Source organism: Perca fluviatilis, chromosome 19, assembly GCF_010015445.1.
Source record: "Perca fluviatilis chromosome 19, GENO_Pfluv_1.0, whole genome shotgun sequence".
Classification (NCBI taxonomy): Eukaryota; Metazoa; Chordata; class Actinopteri; order Perciformes; family Percidae; genus Perca; species Perca fluviatilis.
This window is the reverse complement of record NC_053130.1, coordinates 2,606,670-2,631,669: the sequence shown is the minus strand read 5'-3', so window position 1 is coordinate 2,631,669 and position 25,000 is coordinate 2,606,670. Positions and strand designations below refer to the sequence as shown.

General features: G+C 43.2%; 2 protein-coding genes across 2 annotated transcripts in view; one reads left to right on the top strand and one right to left on the bottom strand.

Moving 5' to 3' along the window:
• The window catches only part of LOC120548433 (echinoderm microtubule-associated protein-like 6), a 108,097-nt gene that overhangs the window by 5,607 nt on the left and 77,490 nt on the right, over positions 1 to 25,000 (bottom strand). Inside the window, 15 exon segments of the mRNA XM_039784693.1 lie at positions 1 to 27; positions 59 to 65; positions 724 to 896; positions 1,786 to 1,974; positions 4,753 to 4,867; positions 5,768 to 5,925; positions 13,642 to 13,850; positions 15,051 to 15,224; positions 15,735 to 15,755; positions 16,712 to 16,810; positions 17,034 to 17,163; positions 17,963 to 18,041; positions 21,334 to 21,348; positions 23,974 to 24,100; positions 24,388 to 24,622. The exon segment at positions 1 to 27 is cut by the window's left edge and continues 129 nt beyond it. Coding sequence (XP_039640627.1) covers positions 1 to 27; positions 59 to 65; positions 724 to 896; positions 1,786 to 1,974; positions 4,753 to 4,867; positions 5,768 to 5,925; positions 13,642 to 13,850; positions 15,051 to 15,224; positions 15,735 to 15,755; positions 16,712 to 16,810; positions 17,034 to 17,163; positions 17,963 to 18,041; positions 21,334 to 21,348; positions 23,974 to 24,100; positions 24,388 to 24,622 — 1,758 coding nt within the window.
• LOC120548305 (zinc finger protein 271-like) lies at positions 7,599 to 10,677 on the top strand. The gene is made up of 2 exons (XM_039784451.1): positions 7,599 to 7,804; positions 9,828 to 10,677. The coding sequence occupies exons 1-2, from the start codon at positions 7,621 to 7,623 to the stop codon at positions 10,505 to 10,507; spliced, it is 864 nt and encodes a 287-aa protein (XP_039640385.1). The 5' UTR covers positions 7,599 to 7,620; the 3' UTR covers positions 10,508 to 10,677.

Here is a 25,000-nt window from a genome sequence, read left to right as displayed (position 1 = left end):
ACCGACCGCCAACAGCCGCCGGTCGGGTTGAACACACACACACACACACACAGACACAACTGAACCTATTGATACACAACCACACACACACACACACAGATTACACACACACACACCTGTACACACACCTAGTCTACACTACACACAGACACACACACACCACACACACACACACACACAGACACACACACACCACAGAGACACATTGGTTTACATACACACACACACAGTTACATAACACACAGCACACACCTCACACACATGAGTTAACTCAAACACAAGATACAGCTATGTGATTATTAGCCCCAAGCACTGCTTGTTTTTAGGTTGATTTTTCTCTCTCTCTCTCTCTCTCTTTATCTCTCTCTAATTCTCTCTCTCTTTCACTCTCTTTTTCTCTGTCTCTCTTTTACTTTCACATTCACTCTCTCCCTCTTTCTCGCTCTCTTTCACTTCTCTCTCTCTCTTTCACTGTCTTTCACTCTCTAATTCTGTCTCTCTCTCTCTCACTCTCTCTCTTTCACTCCTTTTCTCTTATCTGTTATCTCTCCTCTCTTTCATCTCTTCTCCCTCTCTGTCTTTCTATTTCTCTCTCTCTCTCTCTCTCTCTCTCTCTCTCTCTCTCTCTCTCTCTCTGTGTCTCTCTCTCTCTCTCTCTCTCTCTCTCTCTCTCTCTCTGTCTCTCTCTCTCTGTCTTTCACTCTCTCTCTCCCTCTCTCCCACCGGATGTCCTGGATGGCGACGCTGCGGTCTCGTTTCTTCGCCCACATCTTCATCGTATTGGCGAGGAGGAGGAGGAACTCTCCGTTCTTCATCCCCACAGCCAGCATCTCTCCGTCGGCGCTGTAGCTCACACACCGCACTGCGTGGCCCACACACACCTTGTTCAACAGTTTCTGTAGAAAGAGAGAGAGAGTAAAAGGAGAAAAAAAAACCTCGTTAATAAAACGATTGATCTCTTTTTATCAATAAATATCACTTTGGACAGTTTACTTTTAATTCCAGTAACGTAACGTAAAACTTCTCCAGAAATACTGATCACCACTTAGTGCATTAAACATAAATATATATTCTCGAGTGTATGTGTGTGTGTTTGTGTTTGTGTGTGTGTGTGTGTGTATCTCTGTGTGTGTCTGTGTGTGTGTGTCTGTCTGTGTGTGTGTGTGTTTTGGTGTGTGTCTGTCTGTCTGTGTGTTTGTGGGTGTGTGTTTATATGTGTATGTGTGTGTGTGGGTGTGTCTGTGTGTGTGTGTGTGTCGGTGTCGGTGTCGGTGTGTCTGTGTGTGTGTGTCGGTGTGTCTCTGTCTGTCTGTCTGTCTGTGTGTGTGTGTGTGTGTGTGTGTGTGTGTGCCAACTGCATGTGTGTGTGTGTGTGTGTCTGTGTCTGTGTCTGTGTGTGTGTGCCTACTGCATGTGTGTGTGTGGTGTGTGTGTGACTGTGTATGTGTGTGTGTTTGTGTGTGTGTGTGCCTGCTGTGTGTGTGTGTGTGTGTTTCTGTCTGTCTGTCTGTGTGTGTGTGTGTGTGTGTGTGCCTACTGTATGTGTGTGTGTGTCTCTGTCTGTCTGTCTGTCTGTGTGTGTGTATGTGTGCCTACTATATGTGTGTGGTGTCTGTGTCTGTCTGTGTCTGTCTGTGTGTGTGTATGTATGCCTACTATATGTGTGTGCCTACTGTATGTGTGTGGTGTCTGTGTCTGTCTGTGTATGTCTGTGTGTGTGTGTGTGTGTGTGTGTGTGTGTGTGTGTGTGTGTGTGTGTGTGTGTGTGTGTGTGTGTGTACCTACCTTGTCGGTGAGGTCCCACAGCCGGATGGTGGCGTCGTCGCTGGCCGTGATGCAGAGCTCTTTAGCAGGATGAGCGGTCAGACCCCAGACCCCCCCCCCAGCATGACTGTCCAGCAGCAGGTTGCACGCCGCGTTCTTCTCTCCGACCTCGATGATCTCGCCGTCCTTCGTCCCTATGAGGATTTTACCCTGAGGAGCAGCGGTGGAAGAAGTATTCAGATCCTTTATTACTGCAGTAAAAGTCCTAATACCACACTGTATAAATACACTGTCACAAGTAAAAGTCCTGCATAGAAACCGTACAGTAACTTCAGTTAAAGTCTCATCAGTAAAATGTAGTTAAAGTATTGAAAGTAAAGAAGTTTGTAGAAAGTGTACACACACACACACACACACACAAACACACACACACACACACACACACACACACACACACACACACACACACACAAACACACACACACACACACACACAGACACGTACACGCACACACACACACACAGACACACATACATTGTAGAAAGTGTAAAGGATCAAACCAGTTGTGTCTTTAAAGGTCTCATCATGTCAGCGTGACTTGTATCCGTTATATTGTCGGCTAGTTTACTTTAGAATCAATACTTTATAAACTACATGTAACTAGTAACTAAAGTAACTAGTAACTAAAGCTGGAACAGATGAATGTAGCGGAGTAACTAAAGTAACTAGTAACTAAAGCTGTAACAGATGAATGTAGCGGAGTAACTAAAGTAACTAGTAACTAAAGCTGTAACAGATGAATGTAGCGGAGTAACTAAAGTAACTAGTAACTAAAGCTGTAACAGATGAATGTAGCGGAATAACTAAAGTAACTAGTAACTAAAGCTGTAACAGATGAATGTAGCGGAGTAACTAAAGTAACTAGTAACTAAAGCTGGAACAGATGAATGTGCGAGGTAACTAAAGTAACTAGTAACTAAAGCTGGAACAGATGAATGTAGCGGAGTAACTAAAGTAACTAGTAACTAAAGCTGGAACAGATGAATGTAGGGGAGTAACTAAAGTAACTAGTAAGTAAAGCTGGAACAGATGAATGCAGCAGAGTAACTAAAGTAACTAGTAACTAAAGCTGTAACAGATGAATGTAGCGGAATAACTAAAGTAACTAGTAACTAAAGCTGGAACAGATGAATGTAGCGGTAACTAAAGTAACTAGTAACTAAAGCTGTAACAGATGAATGTAGGAATTAACTAAAGTAACTAGTAACTAAAGCTGTAACAGATGAATGTGAGAGTAACTAAAGTAACTAGTAACTAAAGCTGTAACAGATGAATGTAGCAGATTAACTAAAGTAACTAGTAACTAAAGCTGGAACAGATGAATGTCGAATTAACTAAAGTAACTAGTAACTAAAGCTGGAACAGATGAATGTGAGGAACTAAAGTAACTAGTAACTAAAGCTGTAACAGATGAATGTAGTGGGGTAACTAAAGTAACTAGTAACTAAAGCTGTAACAGATGAATGTAGCGGAGTAACTAAAGTAACTAGTAACTAAAGCTGTAACAGATGAATGTAGCGGAGTAACTGAAGTAACTAGTAACTAAAGCTGTAACAGATGAATGTAGAGTAACTAAAGTAACTAGTAACTAAAGCTGTAACAGATGAATGTAAGCGGATTAACTAAAGTAACTAGTAACTAAAGCTGGAACAGATGAATGTGGTAGTAACTAAAGTAACTAGTAACTAAAGCTGGAACAGATGAATGTAGCGGAGTAACTAAAGTAACTAGTAACTAAAGCTGGAACAGATGAATGTGAGGTAACTAAAGTAACTAGTAACTAAAGCTGTAACAGATGAATGTAGCGAGATAACTAAAGTAACTAGTAACTAAAGCTGGAACAGATGAATGTGCGGATTAACTAAAGTAACTAGTAACTAAAGCTGTAACAGATGAATGTAGCGGAGTAACTAAAGTAACTAGTAACTAAAGCTGTAACAGATGAATGTAGCGGAGTTAACTAAAGTAACTAGTAACTAAAGCTGTAACAGATGAATGTAGCGGAGTAACTAAAGTAACTAGTAACTAAAGCTGGAACAGATGAATGTGTGAGTAACTAAAGTAACTAGTAACTAAAGCTGGAACAGATGAATGTAGCAGTAACTAAAGTAACTAGTAACTAAAGCTGTAACAGATGAATGTAGCGGATTAACTAAAGTAACTAGTAACTAAAGCTGTAACAGATGATATGGAGTAACTAAAGTAACTAGTAACTAAAGCTGTAACAGATGAATGTGGCGGAGTAACTGAAGTAACTAGTAACTAAAGCTGTAACAGATGAATGTAGCGAGTTAACTAAAGTAACTAGTAACTAAAGCTGTAACAGATGAATGTAGCGGAGTAACTAAAGTAACTAGTAACTAAAGCTGTAACAGATGAATGTAGCGGAGTAACTAAAGTAACTAGTAACTAAAGCTGTAACAGATGAATGTAGCGGAGTAACTAAAGTAACTAGTAACTAAAGCTGTAACAGATGAATGTAGTGGAGTAACTAAAGTAACTAGTAACTAAAGCAGTAACAGATGAATGTAGTGGAGTAACTAAAGTAACTAGTAACTAAAGCTGGAACAGATGAATGTAGCGGAGTAACTAAAGTAACTAGTAACTAAAGCTGGAACAGATGAATGTAGCGGAGTAACTAAAGTAACTAGTAACTAAAGCTGTAACAGATGAATGTAGAGGAGTAACTAAAGTAACTAGTAACTAAAGCTGTAACAGATGAATATAGTGGAGTAAAAAGTACAACATCTCTCTCCGAAATGTAGCGGAGTAGAAGTAGAAAGTGGCCTGAAAAGAAAAGACTCAAGTAAAGTACAAGTACATCAACATTTGGACTGAAGTACAGTGCTGGAGTAGATGTACTTAGTTACATTCCATCACTGCTGAGGGAGGAGGACGAGTGGAAGATCGATATAAGAAGTTCTCACCTTGCCTCTGCAGACAGATCGGACGCACTCCACCTGCTGCCCCGTCTCCAGCTGGAAGGCTCGACAACGTTTCATCTCCTGATCCCAGAGCTTCACCGCACCACCCTCCTTAGTCCTGACACACACACACACACACACACACACACACACACACAAAGAAGGAGGGTTAAAAGGCAGCGCTCTGATTGGCCGAAAGCTTTTCACTCCACTTACATGCTGTGGCTGAGCGGCACAATCAACGTCATAGACTGCATAGAAACTGCAACCGGCAAAATGTGAGACTTGAGAAGAGGTTTTGCTCTCTGTCTGTCAGTTTAAAGCCCTGCCATGCATATTTCATGACTTTGTGGTAATGTCTGAAGTTCTACCAAGGACTCTGTAACATTTTCTGTGGAAAAAATGCCTTGGTTACCTTGTTTAAAGCCATTCCAGCGTGGTATAGAAAGCCTGCAGGAAGACTCAGCTCGATTTGTGCCAGTTCTCATTAATATTCAACGAGCTAAGCTGCTTGACTCTGATTGGCTAACAGCTATCCAATGAGAGCCTGGCTATCAGCATCCTTTACCCAGCCCAACTGGGCGAGCTCACAAATAGTAATGAGCTCAGGCAACATGATGTCAGACTGACCAGCTTTTGTGATTGGTCTGATTTCTCTGCTTATTTCTTTTCAGTGTCTAGAGCTGACAGAGGAGGTAGCAGTTCATTTTCACATTCACCACATAACACAAACACATATGGACCTGACAGATTTAAAAAAATGCAAGTAAAAACGGTTTTGTGTGGAAGGGCACCTTTAAATAATTGTGCTACGCATGTCATTTTAGTGTGTTAGCAATTGGAAGAAACTGTATTGCATCTCAGTCTCCTGAAATTTCATTGATTCATCTTCGGCTTCAGAAAAGCCCAGAAAACATTATGAATGGAAACCGTTTGGAAGCTGTTTTTTGACAGACTTTCCACGAGGTATGGTTTTCAGTACATTAGTAATCAGATTACAGTGTGTCGTGGTACTCACGGCCTCTCCTTGCCGCCGGTGACGATGAGTCCGTCTCTCAGCGTGGTGTACATGGTGAAGACCGGCCCGGTGTGAGCCTTCGCCACCACTCTCAGCAGGTAGTGATCCCGCCACACGTACACGTCCCCGTTAATGGCTCCGGTGAACGTCAAGTTATTCTGCAAACACACATTCAGCAAGAAAAAGTCACAGGTTACTACGGATGCACTGAATCCAGATTTTTGGGGTTCGGACAAATACCAAATCCACAGGTTGAGATGGTGCTGACTCCTCCTCCCATCCTCAGTCCATGAACCCAGTGAACACATGAATGAAGTAAACAGGGACTGTCCTTCCTTTGCCGTACCTGAAGTTGCTGCATTCTGGCTGCTGTCTGGAGATTCCTTCGTGCACAACTCGTCTTCTTTCAGATGTTTCAGACCAGATGTTGTAACAGCGGCCATGTTGTGTATAGTTTAGGCTCCTCGCCACCACCAGACAAATCAGCATTGAGCAGATTGAACATGTAGCTGGACTTGAATGGCCTTCTTTTGACTGAAAGTTCTGCCAAACAACAACTTTTTCTGCTCACCAGTTCCATGTCCACTTTCTCACAGCCTGCTGCATTGAACGCTCCACCTACGTAAACACCGTCCCGTCATCAATGGCGCCGTCATTACGGAGACCAGCGTAGTGCGCGGAGTGCAAGCGTAGGGTTCGGTGAAAAAAAAATGTCTAAGTCAAAAAAGCCCAATATTCGGCCGAATCTGAATCCTGGATTCGATGCTACAGGTTACACAACTAAACCTCAAAATTGCACTCAAGTACAGCACTTGATTAACGGTAGGGTTCCACACAGCAAAACGCATTGCGAATTTTCGGACAGCAAAATTTTGCCTCGGGGGCGTGGCCGCGAAAACAACACGCAAGACCACAACAGAACACCGGCTGCTAGGCAGGTAGCAGAGAGGGTTGAAGCTAAGTAGCATAGGTAGCCATCAGCTAGTTTGCTGTTACCTGGCTATGTAGCCTAGCTGCCTTGCTATGCTTACAATGAAATGCAATGTCCAAACATGCTAGCGGTTGACCTGTCGGCTAGCTGAATAATTTAGAGTGTTTAAACTAACATCTACAGTGGTGTATTTGGTGGTGTGTTTGCCCTGTTTAAGTTCGTGTGACATATAAACAACAATCCATTTTGATACAAGGGTCAGTGTTCCCAAACAAAAACATGAAATCAAACAAATGCACAAGTAGCCTAGCTGTCTCGCTAGGCTTACAATGAAATCCAATGTCCGAACATGCTAGCGATTAGCGTCGGCTAGCTGAAAAGTGTGTTTAAACTAAAATATAGGCCTACAGTGGTCTATGTAGTGGTGGGTGTGCCCTCACTTAAGTTTGTGTGTCATATAAATCACAATATGTGTTGATACAAGTACCAGTGTTCGTGTAGAAACATTTTAATCACATACAAATTTTCATGCTAGAGCTCTGATAACCTCCGCCATCTTGGTCAGACTTTTGTTGTTACTCCCACCTCCAAACACAAACCACCGGACCTGATTGGTTCTCGAGTGGTCCTCATTTGAATAAAGTTAAACTTTCGTCAATTTTGTTTCGCTTGTCTCGCCGATTCGCTCTCATCTCGCCCAATCAGGGCGAACTATCGTCTCCATTCAACCTCAATGAGAGCGAAGCGAAATTTTGCTTTGTGGAAACCTTGGTAACTGTAACTAGTAACATTCCACCGTTGCTAACCTAAAATGGAATGACAGGGTGGTAACCTAGCAACAGCACCAGTTATTGCTTGTTTGTTTTTGAATCAGTATTTTCTGTTAAGGAAATTTTTTTCTGGAGACAAGGTGTCTGTGGTCATGTCTAGCTCCATGTCAAAAGCAGAAATGCTGAGACTGTTGGTGAAAGAGCGACTGGATGCGGCCGCCGAAGACATATTCAGGCTGTTTGCCACAAAAATAGCAGATAAGAAGGAGGAACTTACTCGTTTAAAAGAAAAGGAGAGACAGGAAAAACTACTGGAAGTTCAACTACACAGATCAGGTTATTCTCAGCCTTTACATTTATTATATGTGTCATAGTGACCCTAACCCTTTTTATACATATGATATATGCAATGTTACCAAATTGTTAAAATGTGTCACTTTTACAGACGACACAAATGTATTTCGATCTGGGAGACATTTAAAGAAGCTTTTGTTTGCGTTTGAAATCCAAGAGATCAGTGTAGTAATGTTCGTGCGTATCCAACCTGTTGATATCCAAGTCTTTGATAATGTTTAAAAGTAGCGTTGTTTCTCATTATTTTCTTTTGGCCGAGCATCTCTACTGCAGCCCTGCAAACTGTCGGTTGGTTGGTGTGTGTCCAACAACAATAGCACATGGATGTATTATTGTGTGTGTGTGTGTGTGTGTGTGTGACTGTGTATGTGTGAGTCTGTGTGTGTGTGGAGTGTCTGTGTGTTTGAGTGTGTGTTAGTGTGTGTGTCTGTGGTGTGTTGTGTGTCTGTGTGTTTGAGTGTGTGTGTGTGTGTGTCTGTGTGTTTGAGTGTGTGTATATATGTGTGTGTGTGTGTATGTGTATGTGTGTGTGTGTGTGTGTGCATCTGTGTGTTGTGTTGTGTTGTGTGTGCGTGTGTGTGTGTGTGTGTGTGTGTGTGTGTGAGTGTGTGCGTCTGTGTGGTGTGTCCAAATCCTGCTTAGGGCCCCCAAAAGTCTTGGGCCGGCCCTGTGTGTGTGTATTGGTGTGTGTGTGTGTGTGTGTGTGTATGTGTGTGTGTGTGTGTGCGTGTGCAGGTGTGTGTGTGGATGCAACATTAATGGTGATATGTGACCACTGAATATGTACTGTTTTGTCTCGCTGGTCCTAACCCTAATCTGTGAGTGATGTCACGCATTTTTTAGGCTACAACATTTTTTGTCACGTACAGCAAACATCTCCTCACTATCTGCTAGCTGTCTGTCCCCTGAACACACTGTAAAAACATCTCCTCACTATCTGCTAGCTGTCTGTCCCCTGAACACACTGTAAAAAACATCTCCTCACTATCTGCTAGCTGTCTGTCCCCTGAACACACTGTAAAAACATCTCCTCACTATCTGCTAGCTGTCTGTCCCCTGAACACACTGTAAAAACATCTCCTCACTATCTGCTAGCTGTCTGTCCCCTGAACACACTGTAAAAACATCTCCTCACTATCTGCTAGCTGTCTGTCCCCTGAACAACACTGTAAAAACATCTCCTCACTATCTGCTAGCTGTCTGTCCCTGAACACACTGTAAAAAAACATCTCCTCACTATCTGCTAGCTGCCTGTCTTTCTTTTTTAAATTTTTTTTTTTTTTGTTTGTCCCTGAACACACTGTAAAAACATCTCCTCACTATCTGCTAGCTGTCTGTCCTCTGAACACACTGTAAAAAACATCTCCTCACTATCTGCTAGCTGCCTGTCCCCTGAACACACTGTAAAAAATCATCTCCTCACTATCTGCTAGCTGTCTGTCCCCTGAACACACTGTAAAAACATCTCCTCACTATCTGCTAGCTGCCTGTCCCCTGAACACACTGTAAAAACATCTCCTCACTATCTGCTAGCTGTCTGTCCCCTGAACACACTGTAAAAACATCTCCTCACTATCTGCTAGCTGTCTGTCCCCTGAACACACTGTAAAAACATCTCCTCACTATCTGCTAGCTGTCTGTCCCCTGAACACACTGTAAAAAACATCTCCTCACTATCTGCTAGCTGTCTGTCCCCTGAACACACTGTAAAAAAACGTGGTCTCTGTAGACAGCCCAGGCTCCACCAACGCCAACAAAAACAAACTGCGCCAACCTGCACCACCAAACATAACAAACAGAGTTCCAGCCACTAACCGACAAGAAGGATTTAGGGGTTGGGGTTTGGGTGTTAGTGTGCAGAATGGAGGGGGAGGGGACGGGATGAGGAGGAGGGGGGGGGCGAGCTTGTTTGACAATGCTTCGAACGTCAACAAGTGACGTCACCCAACATCGCTTAGAGCACCTTTAATTAAAATATTTTTCACTGCTTATTTTAATTTTTTAGGTCACTATAATAACCGCGGTCTGGACCAGGAGGACCCAGAGAGGCGACACATTAAAGAGGAAGAGGAGGAACTCTGCATCAGTCAGGACGCAGAGCAGCTTCAAGCACCGGAGGAGGCCGATGTCTCAAAGAGGGAAGATGACGAAGAGAAACATCCGTCGTCACGGCTCCATCCGAGCCAAGCTGACGAGAGCAGAGAGGCCGAGGCTCAACAGATGGAAACAGAAGCTGAGGGAGAGGACTGTGGAGGATCAGAAGCAGACGCACACTGTCATCTATCATCATCACCACCTATCACAGGACAGAAACCGTTTGGTTGTAATGTTTGTGAGAAAAGATTTAGCTACAAGAGCGTTCTGCAGAAACACATGAGAGTTCACACAGGAGAGAAACCGTTTGGTTGTAATGTTTGTGTGAAAAGATTTAGCTACAAGAGCGTTCTGCAGACGCACATGAGAGTTCACACAGGAGAGAAACCTTTTGGTTGTAATGTTTGTGAGAAAAGATTTAGTCAGAAGGGCGATCTGCAGAGACACATGAGAGTTCACACAGGAGAGAAACCTTTTGGTTGCAGTGTTTGTGAGAAAAGATGTAGTCAGAGGAGCACTCTGCAGACGCACATGAGAGTTCACACAGGAGAGAAACCACATGTGAAGAAAGTAGTTTCCTACAGTTCATAGTTAAAGAAGCACTGCGGATGTTTGAATCATTTAAAATTGTTGAAGAAATGGATGAGGAAAATGAAATTGAATATACAAACACAAAATAAATACTTTGAGCCTTGAGTGATTTCGGGTCTTTGTCATCGTTCTGTTTCACAGCTGTCTCCGTTGCTTTTTGATTTGATTAGCCAGAGTCATGTCCCATATGTAGAACGAGACGGTCATTATTGCAAATTTAGTCTGGATCAACAGAAGTAGATTTTAAGGATAATTGCCTGATATCAGGCAAGTCCTTCCACGTCTGCTCTCAGTGTTGCGGTTCACAAACTCCGTTCTCTTTGGGTAACAACCCTCGAGCTAGCAAGATACACGCTGAAAATGTCAAGTTTTTAAAAACATTTGGACGTTGCAACAAAACAGACCTGCTCGGTTCTTTCTGGGAATGATTGTAAAGATTAACAAAGAATATGTTTAGGGCATTTCCTCTCTAACTGGGATGTTTTGGGAGCGATTGGTGGGATTGCTGCGGACAAAGTACACACGGAGATACACTTGTAAGAGCCAATGAGGTATCAGGATACAGTGATGTATCAGCTAATTTAAATAGATCACGTTACTGTGTTGTATCAACAGTTAACTTCATTTCATATTGTATGAGGAGTTTTCTTTTGCAGGGTTCAAATGTTCCACCAAAACAAGTTTCTTTCTGAGACTACTTAGCAGAGCTGTGGTCTGGAGCTCAGCGCAACCCAAGATCATTGTGATTGGTTTAAGGAAATGCTTACAACCCAGAGTGTTTGTTTTCTCCTATCCCAGAATGCATCTGTGGTGTAGCCAGGGGCGGATCTACCGGGGTGGCATAGGGTGACAAATGCCACCCTAAAAGAAAGCCTTGCCACCCCTGCTGTGACCCCAGTTGGCAGCAACGAATAATGGTAAAAGTTATGGCCAATTTGACAATTTACGAGCGTGAATCTCCAATGTCCGACTGCAGTGAATGCAGCACAAGATGACGCCAGAGCGGAGAGAGCCTGTTTTGTTTGGAAAACTGAGTGGCACGAAGCGAGGGAGCCAGGAGTCGCGAGGAAAGGAGACACCGGAGGAAAGAGGTCAAAATGGATTAACATCTATCAAGAAATGAAATTATAACAAAAGCACAGTGCTAGCATAGTTGCGATGCTGATTTTGAGATGATAAAAATCAGGTTGAAGAACGTTATTTCGCCAACTATACATATAATGTTACTTAGAAGTAGGCTAAAAAATCTAATATTGATTCAACGTCTGTCAAGGAAAACATCGTTACTTTGAATCTTACAGAAATGAAGAGGAAAGGTAGTATATTCAGTTTTTGTCTCCAAAGAGAAAGGCGAGAGAAATAGAAAATGAACAAGTGAGCAAGGTAGACGGAGAAGATGTGGTGGAAGGAGAGAGAAAAGAGGTGGAAGGAGAGAGAGAAGACGAGGTGGAGAGAAAAGGGCCACAGAAACATAACAGAGCTAGGATACAAGGCCAAGGCGACCAGGGCCAGGAGGAGGTGGGAGAACACCACAGCGGTGAAGATATGGAGGGAGAGCATCACCAAGATGAGGAAGGAGAAAGCGAGAGACAAGAGAACGTAGTGCCTGGGCCATCAGCAACCATCTCCAGTCAAGCTGGTCCACACGGTATGGAAACTGTTGCTGCATAGTATACTAAGTTACATATGAATAAGAACAACAAATGACAAAGCTTAAATATGAATAATTATGCAAAGTTGTCAGTGTGAAAGTGTGATGAGATGGGGAGATGAGTTTTTATATTTTGTGTAGAATGTATTTTAGATGTATTGCTCAGATTAAATATAAAAAATAAATATAAATAAAACAAAAAATAAACAAATGAACCTAAAAATACTCTCCCAGGCTAAAATGTTAGTGTGTGTTAACCCAGTCTGATGGTTAGAACTAATCAATGACAGTTCCTAATCTTGTACAAATGCTGCCTGCAACGCTGCCTCTCTGACACAGTCCAAAACAGTTTGCTTCCCCTCTCACACATCTGCCTCTCATCACCTGGGTCCCACCTTAATGCCTGTCCTGTGATAATGCCCCTTACTTCTATCATACTTCTATATCTCCTATTAAGTGAGATCACATTGTATGGTCACTTATTCCTAATATGAACTGTTTCAAATGAAACCTCAAATGCAGGACACTGATTGCATGAGATTACCGTAAGTGTGTCTGTATGAGTTTGTAAATGGCAGCCTGTGCCCTTTTGTACTGTACTGTGTAGCCTACTGTACATACTATTTCTCATCAAACTGTGATAACTGATTAAATTCAGTATATATACGTCTGCTATATGTTGCCACCCCTCAAGAATTCCTGCCCCCTCTCGCCACCCCATAAATATTTTTCTAGATCCGCCCCTGGGTGTAGCCAGACCTTCCTCCACAGTGCTGTGGAGATAGAGCTGGCAATGTGAGACTACCTAAAGCCTGACAAGATAGATTTGTGTGTGATATGTTATCAGGGACGGACAGGTATCAAAAGACGGCCCTGGCATTTGCAACGGCCCTGTTTTCAAACCACACCAACCTCATCCAAACATTGAGATAAAAAGCCCAAAAAAGACATACAGAGAATGCAAAAATTTAGAACACACACTGAAAGGACACACATTACTATCGCTACAGTCGGTGACATATGCGAATTACAAATGACATGATTTGCTCCACTAAAGCCACATTATTCACTAATATAATGGCTTGTCGTTTAAGCACAGCACATAATATAACAGCTCCTCAAAAACACGGAAAGAGCAATGCTCAGCCTCTGGGTAGTACACGCATTGAGTGTTAATAACATAGCTTTGAAATTATTAACTCTGCCTACCGAGAGAAACCCTCCCACGCAGCTCGCTGCACTACAATCATGAATATTTTTGGCTGCATGCATAAAATAACTTATCAAAATAAACCAAAGTAGTAGTGGCCCATAGAGGGCGGGCCTTCTGGCATTCGCCAAATTCCAGATGGCCAGTTTGTCACTGTATGTTATCTCGCGAGAATTCAGCTGCCGTGCAAAGGTAAGTCTGCGTCGGTCTTTGATCTAATTAGTCAGCGCCGTGTCCTGTACGAAAACACTGAGAAGTCAGCAGGTAACTCACAGCACCGAAGGCGACAGACAGCATGGTCTGCATCCGGCCGTCCTCCACCGTTCCCACCACGCCCTTCTTGTACATCAGAGCGCCGCCGGCCAGCGTCCAGAACTTCACATGTTTGATTCCCACCGAAACGAACTGGGAGTCTGAGTCCGGCCGAAACTCCACCACGAAGATCCGGTCCGGGTGTCCGCCTTTACTGCACACCTTGGATCCTGCAGCGGAGACACCTCTGTCGTTTTACTTCTTTCATTTGAATCTAAATGATCGTTCTTACATCATTTACTCACATTGTGTCATCTGTACGCTCTTTGACCTCAGACAGTTTAAAGTAGAAAGATTTTGAGTTAGTTGGTTTTGTGTCGAAATGTAACTTCAGTAAAAGTGTGTAAGTATCATCAGGAAAATGTAGTTAAAGGGGAACTATGCAAGGTGGAGGGTGGGGGTGTGGCCTTGACCAACTGCCACTTTGCTCGTTTGAAAGCCATGATGTCTCTCTCTCTCTCTCATGGGTGGGCCAAATTCTCTGGGCGAGCAAAGCAGAGAAAGGGGAGGTAACCTTGCTCCTTATGACCTCATAAGGAGAAGATTCCTGATTGGTCCATCTGAGCTTTATTTTCTCAAAGGCAGAGCAAGATACCCAGGGCTCGGTTTACACCTATCCCCATTTCTAGCCACTGGGGGAACCATAGGCAGTCTGGGGGAACTCAGATTAATGTTAAAAAACCTAAAAAAGTGACATTTTCATGCCATGGGACCTTTAAATACAGTACTGGAGTAGTAGTACATTCTGGGGCTGCGTTTGGTTTGGTTTCAGGCACCGGGTATCGTAAAAAAGCCAAATGAGACCCAACCCCAGTTATAACAGAGTGGTTTTAGTAGTTAAGATCTGAATGTTTCCTCCACTAACTGACTGATATGTTTGTATTTTATCGGTTACTCATCCGAGTGCAGTTATGTATGTGTGACTAATACTACTAAATAATATTTTTTAATATTATTACCATTATGGTTACAGAATGTGCAATACCTGCTAGGGTACTGGTGCAATATTTGATATGGTATTATGCAATTAGGAATTGTGCAATACAGAAGTTATTGACCACAGCTTGAGTTAAAGGGAAATGTGCAATTATTATCAAAATGAAGTGCAATACGAGGGGGAGGATGTGTTGTGGGTTCTCTTCTGTTATTCTCTGATTGTGAGGAAAGTTTGGGGGTATTGTGTGAGGTTTATTAAATGTTCATTGAAGCACTGGATGAGATGATGTAGGAGTATGTTTCTATGTAGGTTAGCTGTATGTTTATTGTGTGTTTATGCGCGATGTGTCGCCATTTCGTTTCTCTGGAATGCCCAAGATGAATTTCTCCTACAGGAGACAATAAAGGCTTATCTTATCTTATCTTTGTCTGACCTTCCTGCCAGCGCCACACAGTCATGGTGTGTTCAGCATCCACTCCGACAGACAGCAGCAGCTTCCCCGTTGCGCTGAAGTTAACGTAGCCCACGCCTTTGGTGTGGGGGCAGCGCAGGATGGACAGCGTCTGTTTGCTCATCGCGTCCCACACGTGGATGCACGGAGTGGTGCCTACGGAAAGATCCCGACACCCGAGGAGAGGAGAGGAGAGGGAGGATGCAGAGAGAGTCAGAGAAACAGAAACGGAAACAGAGCAGTGAGAGGGATCAATGCAGCGCCGCAAACACCCCGAGAACCAGACCAACGGACAGATTTGGCTTCTTGCATTAGTGATGAAAATCAAAGCTCAGAAAGCAGCGCTGTGCAAAGATTGTTGATATTTGAACTCAACGGACAGATTCTGTGACAGATAACTACTGGTCGGCCGGCACATTCAAATGCTGGCCCTCCTAACATCATCTGATAGACAGACAGACTTAAAGAATATAATAGAACAGACATAAATAAATGTTTCAGGTCGCTGCTGGTTGACTTTCATCTAGCTGAACTGAAACCAACAGCTGCCTGAATGAAGGGAATCCTGAGTTTACTACTCAAAGTCCTGATGGACTAATTGTGCCAACGGTGTCTGGGTCTCAGGGTGTGTGCGGGGCGCGGCGAGCGCAGCGGTTTGCTTTTTACCTGGCAGTTCACCGGCGTCACCTGAGGTGTTGTGCGAGCGGTGGTGAGAAATGATGGCCGGCCACAACACAGACGCACAAAAACAAAGCAAAGCAAAACAAAAACCTGGAGTGAGTTGTTAAAAAGCAGGCCAGCGTCAGCCATGACAGTAAAGAGAGATATTTAGGGGCTTAAATCAGGCGGATGTAGGTGATAGGGGGGAGATATACGTATTTATATTATAATTATTTAATTAAATCACAGTCTTTTGGGATTTGATAAGGGCACAAAGCAATATCGCTTTCGATTTTACTTTAATACTTAACGTTAGAGATCTTTTTTTTTTTACTCAGTAGCGGACATGATTTAAAAAGTACAATACTTCAAACAAAACATACAGTAATTCAGTAAAAGTACAGATTTTGAAAACTACAAACACTCACGTTACAATAACGTGAGTAATCCGTGAGTTTCCATCTCTGGCCACAATTGTAGTTGTGTGTGTGTGTGTGTGTGTGTGTGTCTGTATTAGTACTTTATTACTTATTTTATTATTACTGATTTTTTTTTATACAATAAACCTTACAAGGGGAAGGCTAAAATGAAATATAAATCCAGGATGAAGAGAAACTAAATCCCCCTCTCCTTCTCTCTACCATGCCTTCAGGAAAAAGTACATAAAGTTCCTCTCAACTAATCATTTTGCTGCTGCTGCTGCTTCCTGAATGAAGCAAAGTGTCTGTTTCTGTTCTCTCAGTCGGACAAAAGAAAAGCAAGAAACATGAAGCAGAGGAGAGACAAGCAGGACTCACTTATTTCAGAAACACACAAACATGCAGAAGCACACACACACACACACACATACAAACACACACACACACACACATATATGCACGTGCACACACACACATAAACACACTCACACACAGACACACACACACAGACACACACATGCACACACACACACACACACACACACTCGCTCTCTCTCAGTGTACCGATCTGTCCGGTGGCGATGGTATTCTTGTATTTCGGGTGCTGGTTGGCGGTCAGAGAGAGGATGTCGTCAGTGTGCTCCAGGTAGAAACTCTGAGTTCCTGCAGCACAAGAAGACACATGAACACATTACTTTGATCTGAAAGGTCGCAGGTTCAATTCCCAACTGCAGAAACTGGCGAGTCCGTCAATGACTGCACTTCCTGGACAACGTTAGGCGGAAACATTGCTTTCATGCAATGGTTCATTATTTTTTAAGAAATTCTCTGGTTTGGTTTTAAAGAGCTCAGTGTGTGTTAGGACTGTGTGCGTTGCCATGATTACCGTTGCTGAGACTGTGGACGATGGCGGTGGCGGCAGTGTGGTAGACAATGTCGGTGCCGTCGTTGAGGTAGTGCAGGTTGTTGCGACAATCAAAGCCCCGAAAACCAAAGACATGATCCAAAACCAGGTCCTACAAGAGAGGGGGAGACGCGTAAATAGGGGGACAGACCACTGACATATATATAAACTGGACCAACAGATCCCGTGTATCTGGACGGAGACCAGTGAAGGATATTTGAAGTCACGTTTCCGGTGCTGGCTGAGCGTTACTGAGCAGCCTCCAACTGAGCTTGGAGACGTAGATGTGACGTGAGCAACCTGTCTGAAAGTGTGAAGTCTTCTGGTAGCTGTGCCGAGAGAAATCTCAATCATTCCCAATCTTACAGAGACGCAGAGCGTAGGTATATGTAAGGAGATAACATAGGCACAGGCTAATTACTGATCACTAACATGCTAGTTAACATTAGTAATTAAACCTAAACAGATAATGGAAGTCCAAACTGCCTGAGAGCTTCTCCTGTACTATACGGTAATTCCTCTACTGTGTGACAGTAAGTCTCGGGTGTTATCGCCCAATCGTTAGCCTATTGTTATAAAAGCGTCTGCTACGGAGCCATAACGTGAGGTACAAGGTAATGGAGCCTTTTATACATTGTCGTGTTTCTTTAGAAATAAACAACGGACAAATAGAGTCTTTAAACGCTTCAGATGTAAAGTTATTCTCTGTCAAAGTGACGTCAGAATGAATGGGAGTCAATGGGATGCTAACGGGAGGTGATCGCTTTGTAGCATCAAAATGGCGCCATAGGAGGTTCGAGTTCTGAAGCGAAGCTTACCCCCTGGGGACAGACCAAGGGGGTAAGCTTCTCCTCGGAAAGCGTACCTCCTGTGGCGCCATTTTGTCGCTAACAAGAAAGAGACGGCCATACCTCCACCAGTCTCTTCTTCTTGGAGACGTTGTTCTTCTGGAGTTTCTCCGGCTGTGGCGCCGCTCGACTCACAGGAGGCCTGGAGGAACAATCAGGCTGTCAATCAAATAATCAATCAACCTGAGTGAAAGACAGGTGAAACAGTCAGCAAGACAGCATGGTCAGTCTGCACGCACACACACACAGACAGCCAGAGAGACAGACAGGTCTAGATGGATGCTTTCTTATAATTCATGGAATAAAACTTGACCAGTGAAAAACTGTGGATCTCAACAGACCTCTGCTGCTCGGAGCTCGCCAGACACTGTTCATCTAAACATGCCGCCCACACAAAGATGACACAGAGTTGGTTTAAAATCCAGAAGCCAGATGACAACTAACGGCAAATAGAATCCATATCCAGTTCAAAATATAGGAGGTAAAACCGTAAAAATGTGGCTTCAAACTGAGATTATTTAGGCTGACACATGCACAAAAGGGATATGATGCCATCGACAAGCGACCAAATGAATAAAATGACAGATTTTTCTGGGTTTAGACATGGTTGGAAACATTTATGATAATGTGAGTACACAACTCAACAACTCGACAAGTTGGCATTTTAATTTAGAAACGTTACATATGTTATTTTTAAATATAATCTAGATGAATTTCCTTTAGATGTGAGATTCTAAGATTATTAATCCAGAAAGTAAGCGAAAGACGTGTGTGTTAAGAGTGTGAGGTAATAGAAACAGAATGTGACACACACACACACACACAAACACACACAGACACACACACACACACACACACACACACACACACACACCTCACGCCTCAGAGAAACTATAATGTGATCAGCTGTGTGCTTTAACTACATGCTAACAAAATGCTACCATGCTACAGGTGCTTGGTTTTGTTTTTGGGCTGTCGAGCTAACATGCTAGCGTTGCTGATTGTGTTAACAGGCCAACATGCAGTTTTTAGAGAGGGGCCTCCTCACCTGTAGCCAGCACAAATCAGACCAGACTTAAGAGTGCACTTCTGAGGAGACTTACTGCTAGACAGCTAGATATTAAGATAAGTACTTACTTCATTAGGCTACTCTGCCCACTGTCATTGAATCTGCTGCCTTAAGGTTAAGTTGACTGCGTTTGTTCTGTTGTTTTTGCTCATTCTGCTGCCTTTTGCTGTTTGCTACTTGGTTTTGCTGCTTTTGTTGCTTGCCTCTTGTTTTTGCTGCTTTTACTGTGGGTTCTGCTGCTTCTTCTAGCGTACTTCTGCTGTGTGTTTTGCTGGATTTGCTGTGTTTTTTGGCCAGAATTTTGTGGTCTTACTAAAAGGTGACTGAAACGGTTTAGGATAATCAGAATATTTACGTTCATCAAAGTGCTCATTTTGCCACTGACAGGCTCAGATTAATATTCTAAGTGTCTGACAACATTATGGAAAGGATTTTAAGGAGGTCAACCTTTCTTTTAAAGATCTTATCATTCTTTTAAACATAAAAAGTCCACGAAATTGCATTCGCTAAACCCACCAGACACCAGTCATTTTAGCATCGTAAAATATGTTTTTTTGGCCAGATTTTTGTGGTCTTACTAAAGGTGACTGAAATGGTTTAGGGTAATCAGACTAGCTTAGTGTGGAGTGTGGAGTTGGGACTGTCCAGGTCCTTTGTTGAGTGATTAGCTAGAGTGGGGCCTCCTCACCTATAGCCAGCACCAATCACATCCTTATATTTAATATTGGCATTTGTGTGAAGAGGCAGCTTCAGCGGCATACTCATCAGAGGACAAAGACAAATTAGTCTTCGTGGCAGGATAAGTGAGAAGTTAAGTGGACTTGATATATTCTTGATATCTGATATCTTATTTGCACTGCTCGGTGTCTTTATCTGGAAATGTGCTGCTTCTCCATTCAAGTCCGTGTATCCTATCGGAGATACTACAAACCTTGCATAAGTTCACAACATTTCCGCAACCCAAACCTCTATTACCTTCCCTTTGACACAGTGAACCACCAGATCCTCATATCGACACTCCAGGATCGACAGATCGACAAGATGCTCACATCTTACCTGGCAAACTGAACCTACCGGGTAACTTGGAGAGGATGTATCTCAGAACCTTGCCCACTTAAAACTGGGGTTCCTCAGGGATCAGTCCTGGGTCCCCTCCTCTTTTCTCTGTACACCAACTCTCATTCAGTCGCACAGCTTTTCTTATCACAGCTACGCAGATGACACCCAACTAATTCTCTCCTTTCCTGAGTCTGAAACTCAAGTAGCAGCACATATCTTGGGCTGTCTGACTGACATTTCTTCTTGGATGTCCACTAACCATCTGAAACTCAACTTTGACAAGACTGAGCTCCTTTTCCTTCCAGGGAAGGGCTCTCCTACCCAAGACCTGACTATAACAATTGACAACTCTGTGGAAGCCCCCACCCAGACTGCTAGAAACCTGGGTGTGACACTTGACGAGGGACAACTAGTCACTGAACGAAATCCCGACAGTTTGCTGTCCTGGCTCCTAAATGGTGGAATGAGCTCCCTAATTGACATCAAGGCGGCCGAAAGCCTACACATCTTGTGCCGAAGGCTAAAAACACATCTCTTCCGACTGCCCTTCGGATAATGTGTATTCTTAAAGCTGCACTTTCATATGGCTCTTTGTAGTTTTGCTTATTTAAAGCTAAGGGCTCCTGCACACTGGCTGCGTGGCGTGAGCGTGTCAACTGCGTGGCGTGTCCGTTTTTATTTTGGCTCCCATGTTAACAGGTTAGAGCGTGCACACTGCCTGCGTGTGGAAGCATTTCCAGTCAAAATGGAATACGAAAAGATGTTGATACTGTATGTCATTTTGACACAAATAAATTTAAAAAATGACATTTTGACATAGGTTTTGACATTAATGCAGATAAAACAATAACATGGACTTTATTATCTCAGGAAATGGAATTGAAATATAAAAATATATATCAAAATATGTGCAAAAAAATGTACAAATACAAAAATATTGACAAAATAAACTTGAATAACACGCTAATATTTCATTTTATCAATGGGAAACATACATGTGTACAGACAAGGCTAGCAGCAGCAGTGCTGCATCAGACACGTTTCTGGTGTGTAAAGACACGCAACAGAAATGCCACGCTCACTCCAGTGTGCAGGAGGCCTAATGTACTTGCACTTACTACTTGTTGTCTGAGTTTGCACCGTCAAGGTTGAAAGCACTTAATTGGAAGTCGCTTTGGATAAAAGCGTCAGCTAAATTACATGTAATAATGTAATGTTTTTGTAACATTATATACACAGTACCTATCGTACTGCCATTCAGCCAGTCTGAACATCATCTACACAGTAAGTATCGAGTCATACTTACTTGACAATGCCCTGCCTCCAGGGGAATGCAAGTCAAAACATAACACAGATATTAGGAGTTTCTACGAGCAAGGCCAGAGAGCAACACTCAGGAAGTAAGGGTACCACAAAGGGACAAATACAAGTTTCTCTGGGTTAGAAACTTGGACACCTTCAGGCCTGTTCCTTTTCTGTTAACAAAGTTTAAACTAAAGTTTTCCAAAAACCTGAACTCAGCAAATTTACAAAAACAATAAGAATCTCCTCTTCTGCAAAACAGCATCTTGTGGCTAATGTGTTTATTTTGGCTTTTAAGTCACTTTAAACATGTAGTGCATTCAGCCACATTGACTGAGGTAGTGGTGATACAGTCTTTTAAGGCACTGACACACCGACCCGATTATCGGCCATCGGAGAGTTTTTTTTTTAACCTTTATTTATTCAGGGAAGGTTCACAGAGGTAACCTCTCTTTTGCAGGAACACCCTGATCACATTCACACAGTTCCACATTCATACCTGGAAGATGCCCGGTAAAACCACAGTCTGATCTGCTGGCAACTGAGCAGCTTCACTGGAGCAGTTGGAGGTTAAGGGCCTTGCTCAAGGGCACATCAGTGGTGGTAATGACTTCACTTTCCCCTCCCAGATTTTATCCTGTCGGTCTGGGGATTGAACCGACAACCTCCCGGTCACAAGCTTGCTTCTCTAACCTTTAGGCCACCACTGCGCAGACTGTCTGGCAAGGTTGGTGACTCGAGTCTGTTCGGTGTGTTTTGTGCCGTCAGCTTTAATTTGGGCCGATTTGACTTGTTGAATCGGAAGGTGGGCAGCAGGACTCAATGACCAATCTGATTGGTGGAGTGCAATCTGACAAAAATCTTTCAAACTGACCTTTGTTGATCTGAAATGAAGACAGATTCAGCAACTGCACGGCCTATTTCTCGCTTAAAATGTTTTCAGAAACATGCTTCGGTGAACTTATTTCGTAAAATACGAGATTGTATTCAGAACGAGCCACCATGATGATCGGGGAGAAGCAAGACCCACGTGACGCATTCGTCCAATCAGCTGCTGGTTTTCATTTTGTGGGCGACAAGACAGATTAGCGCCGCCTGCTGTTATAGAGACGTATTACGTCTTGCAAACGCGCAGAACGTACGCTCAAGTCGGCGTGTTCTGAGGCACTTTATTGACGAACTCAGGGAGACGGGAGCGACTAATCAGTCCAACTGCCTTTTCTGCCGACAGTCGGGTTGGTGTGTCGGAGCCTTTACTTTATAAAATGTGTTTTAGTATTTGGTTGTCAACCATTTTTTTTTAAGATTAGACAGTATTAGATTGTACCCTGCTCATTACATTTGAACCTTAAGGGTGCCCTTTGTTGTTGAGTGTTTTGAATACAGATACTCACTAAAAACACATAAATTATACAAATCTGTTATCATGTGCAAACTGCAAAAACATTAACAAAAAAAGTTTTTTTAGAAGGGACAAAACATATTCATCAATCAGGCAGAAGCTGTGCTGTGCATGCATGAGATGCAAAATCATTTAGATTCAAACTAACAGCGACACATACACACACACTTGCCCGCACACACACACACACACACACACACACACACACACACTTGCATGCACACACACACAAACAAACACACACAAAAACATTTTCCATGAAAGGACAAAACATATTCATCAAACTAACAGCGACAGACACACACACACACACACAGTGACACACACACACACACACACACACACAGTGACACACACACACACACACACACACACAAACACACTCACACACACACACACAAACACACACACACTCTTACACACACAAAAACACACAAACACACACACACATTAATCCCACAACTCTAAAAGTCAACATGAAACTGACTTTTAAGTTTAAGAAGTTTACAGGGCCATACATATTCTGGGACCAGTGATGACACACACCAAGGATAAGATGACATTCTTCATAAAAAGGTTTCAGCTCAGTTCGTACACACAGTTTCAGATATACTGTAAATTAAAAGGACATCACGCTAAAAAGCACCAGAATACAGGCAGGTTTCTTAAGATTTGAAATTATGTTTAAAGTTGTACCAGGCCAGAGCATGTGAGCGGAGAGCGGATTTTTTAAAAGTTGGAGCTTCGCATTATCTCCTGCTCCAATTTCTCTTCAGTAAAGCTCCCTAGGGCTGTCAAAATGGCCAAAAATGACATTCAAATATTCTTTCTAAAAAAAATAAAATAAAGGTTTGAATATATTGGATTAACTATCTGTGCTCATTATGACTCATTATGTGAGGGAGACATAAATACTATTACTATTATAGGTATTTTAGTTGAACATAAACATGTATTTTAAAAGATCTACATACCCACACACTACAAAATATACTGAAATACAGTATCTCTCTCTCTCTCTCTCTCTCTCTCTCTATATATATATATATATATGAATATATATAATGAAATAATGCCCAATATAACTAAGTAAAACTCCCTCTCTCCCCAAGTTTGCAGGAGGCAGGACATGACGGCTATTACACCGCGATCACAGAGTGTGTGTGTGTGTGTGTGTGTGTGTTGTGTGTGTGTGTGTGTGTGTGTGTGTGTGTGTGTGTGTGTGTGTGTGTGTTTGCATACCTCTCCTCATTCGACACCTCCTTCAGCTGTTGGTGAGGTTTGGTTCCTCTCATGTCTCTCATGCTGACAGCGTTCATTTTAGTGGGGTAGTCCACCGTCTTCTCCCGGGCAACGTCACTGTCGTAGCCTTCACACACACGCACACCCACGCACGTACACACATGCATGCATGCACACACACACACACACACACACACACACACACACACACACACTTCTTTATCTCTGATGTTAATCCACATCAAACTTGCATAAATACATTGACCTTTTCTCAAAATATTTGGCACAAAACTCCGTAACAATGTAAATGTAGCCTTAGCCCATTTGGATCTGAACGGCACGGTAAACTCGTGGTTAAAAGCTCGAGCTGAACTTCGTCCTAGAACCAGCTCTTACAAAAACGCCGTCTACTACCTCCGTCCTCCTCGGCGTCGTCTTCCGACTCCTCGCTGTCCACGGGCGGCCGGTTGTCGCGACACAAAGGCGCCTCCCCGTCTCCGCCGACAACACTTCCTCTCTCCCTCGCCCAGATCATCAGGGCGGTGTCGGCCCCGCCCACCGTCAGCAGGGTGGAGTCGTCCTGCGCCCAGCGGACGTTGGTTACCTGGGAGCTGTGGCCCACGTAGCGCTTAAAACGAGCGTACTGACCCTGGACGCGGGAACACAAACACACCCGGTGAGCAAAGAAGAAACAAAACTGCAGTACGAATAAAAATCCTGCATTCAAATTAGAAGGTGACAATTTTTTGGTACGGGAGTCAATTTCACTGTTGGCAACTTGATAGGGACGGAATAGAGGCGGAGATGAAATGAACAAATGACGCTGCAATGCGGTGAGTGCGTCCATGGAGGTAAAACATGTTGCCTAGGCCTGCAGGTAATGCGTGTATAGTGGAGCCTAAATTTCTGAGGCAACCTCAGTGATTTGACCGCGATTAACCAAACATGCTACAGGGGGGCAACAGAGTCTGATAACTTTAGACAACATAGGGAACGAAACGGGAGCGGGACGGGATTCAGGAGTCTT

Bases quoted from the DNA above. Each gene is read 5' to 3' on its own strand.
- LOC120548305 (XM_039784451.1), top strand. From the start codon at position 7,621: ATGTCTAGCTCCATGTCAAAAGCAGAAATGCTGAGACTGTTGGTGAAA. The intron at 7,805-9,827 runs GTTATTCTCAGC...TTAATTTTTTAG, and splicing joins AGTTCAACTACACAGATCAG to GTCACTATAATAACCGCGGT.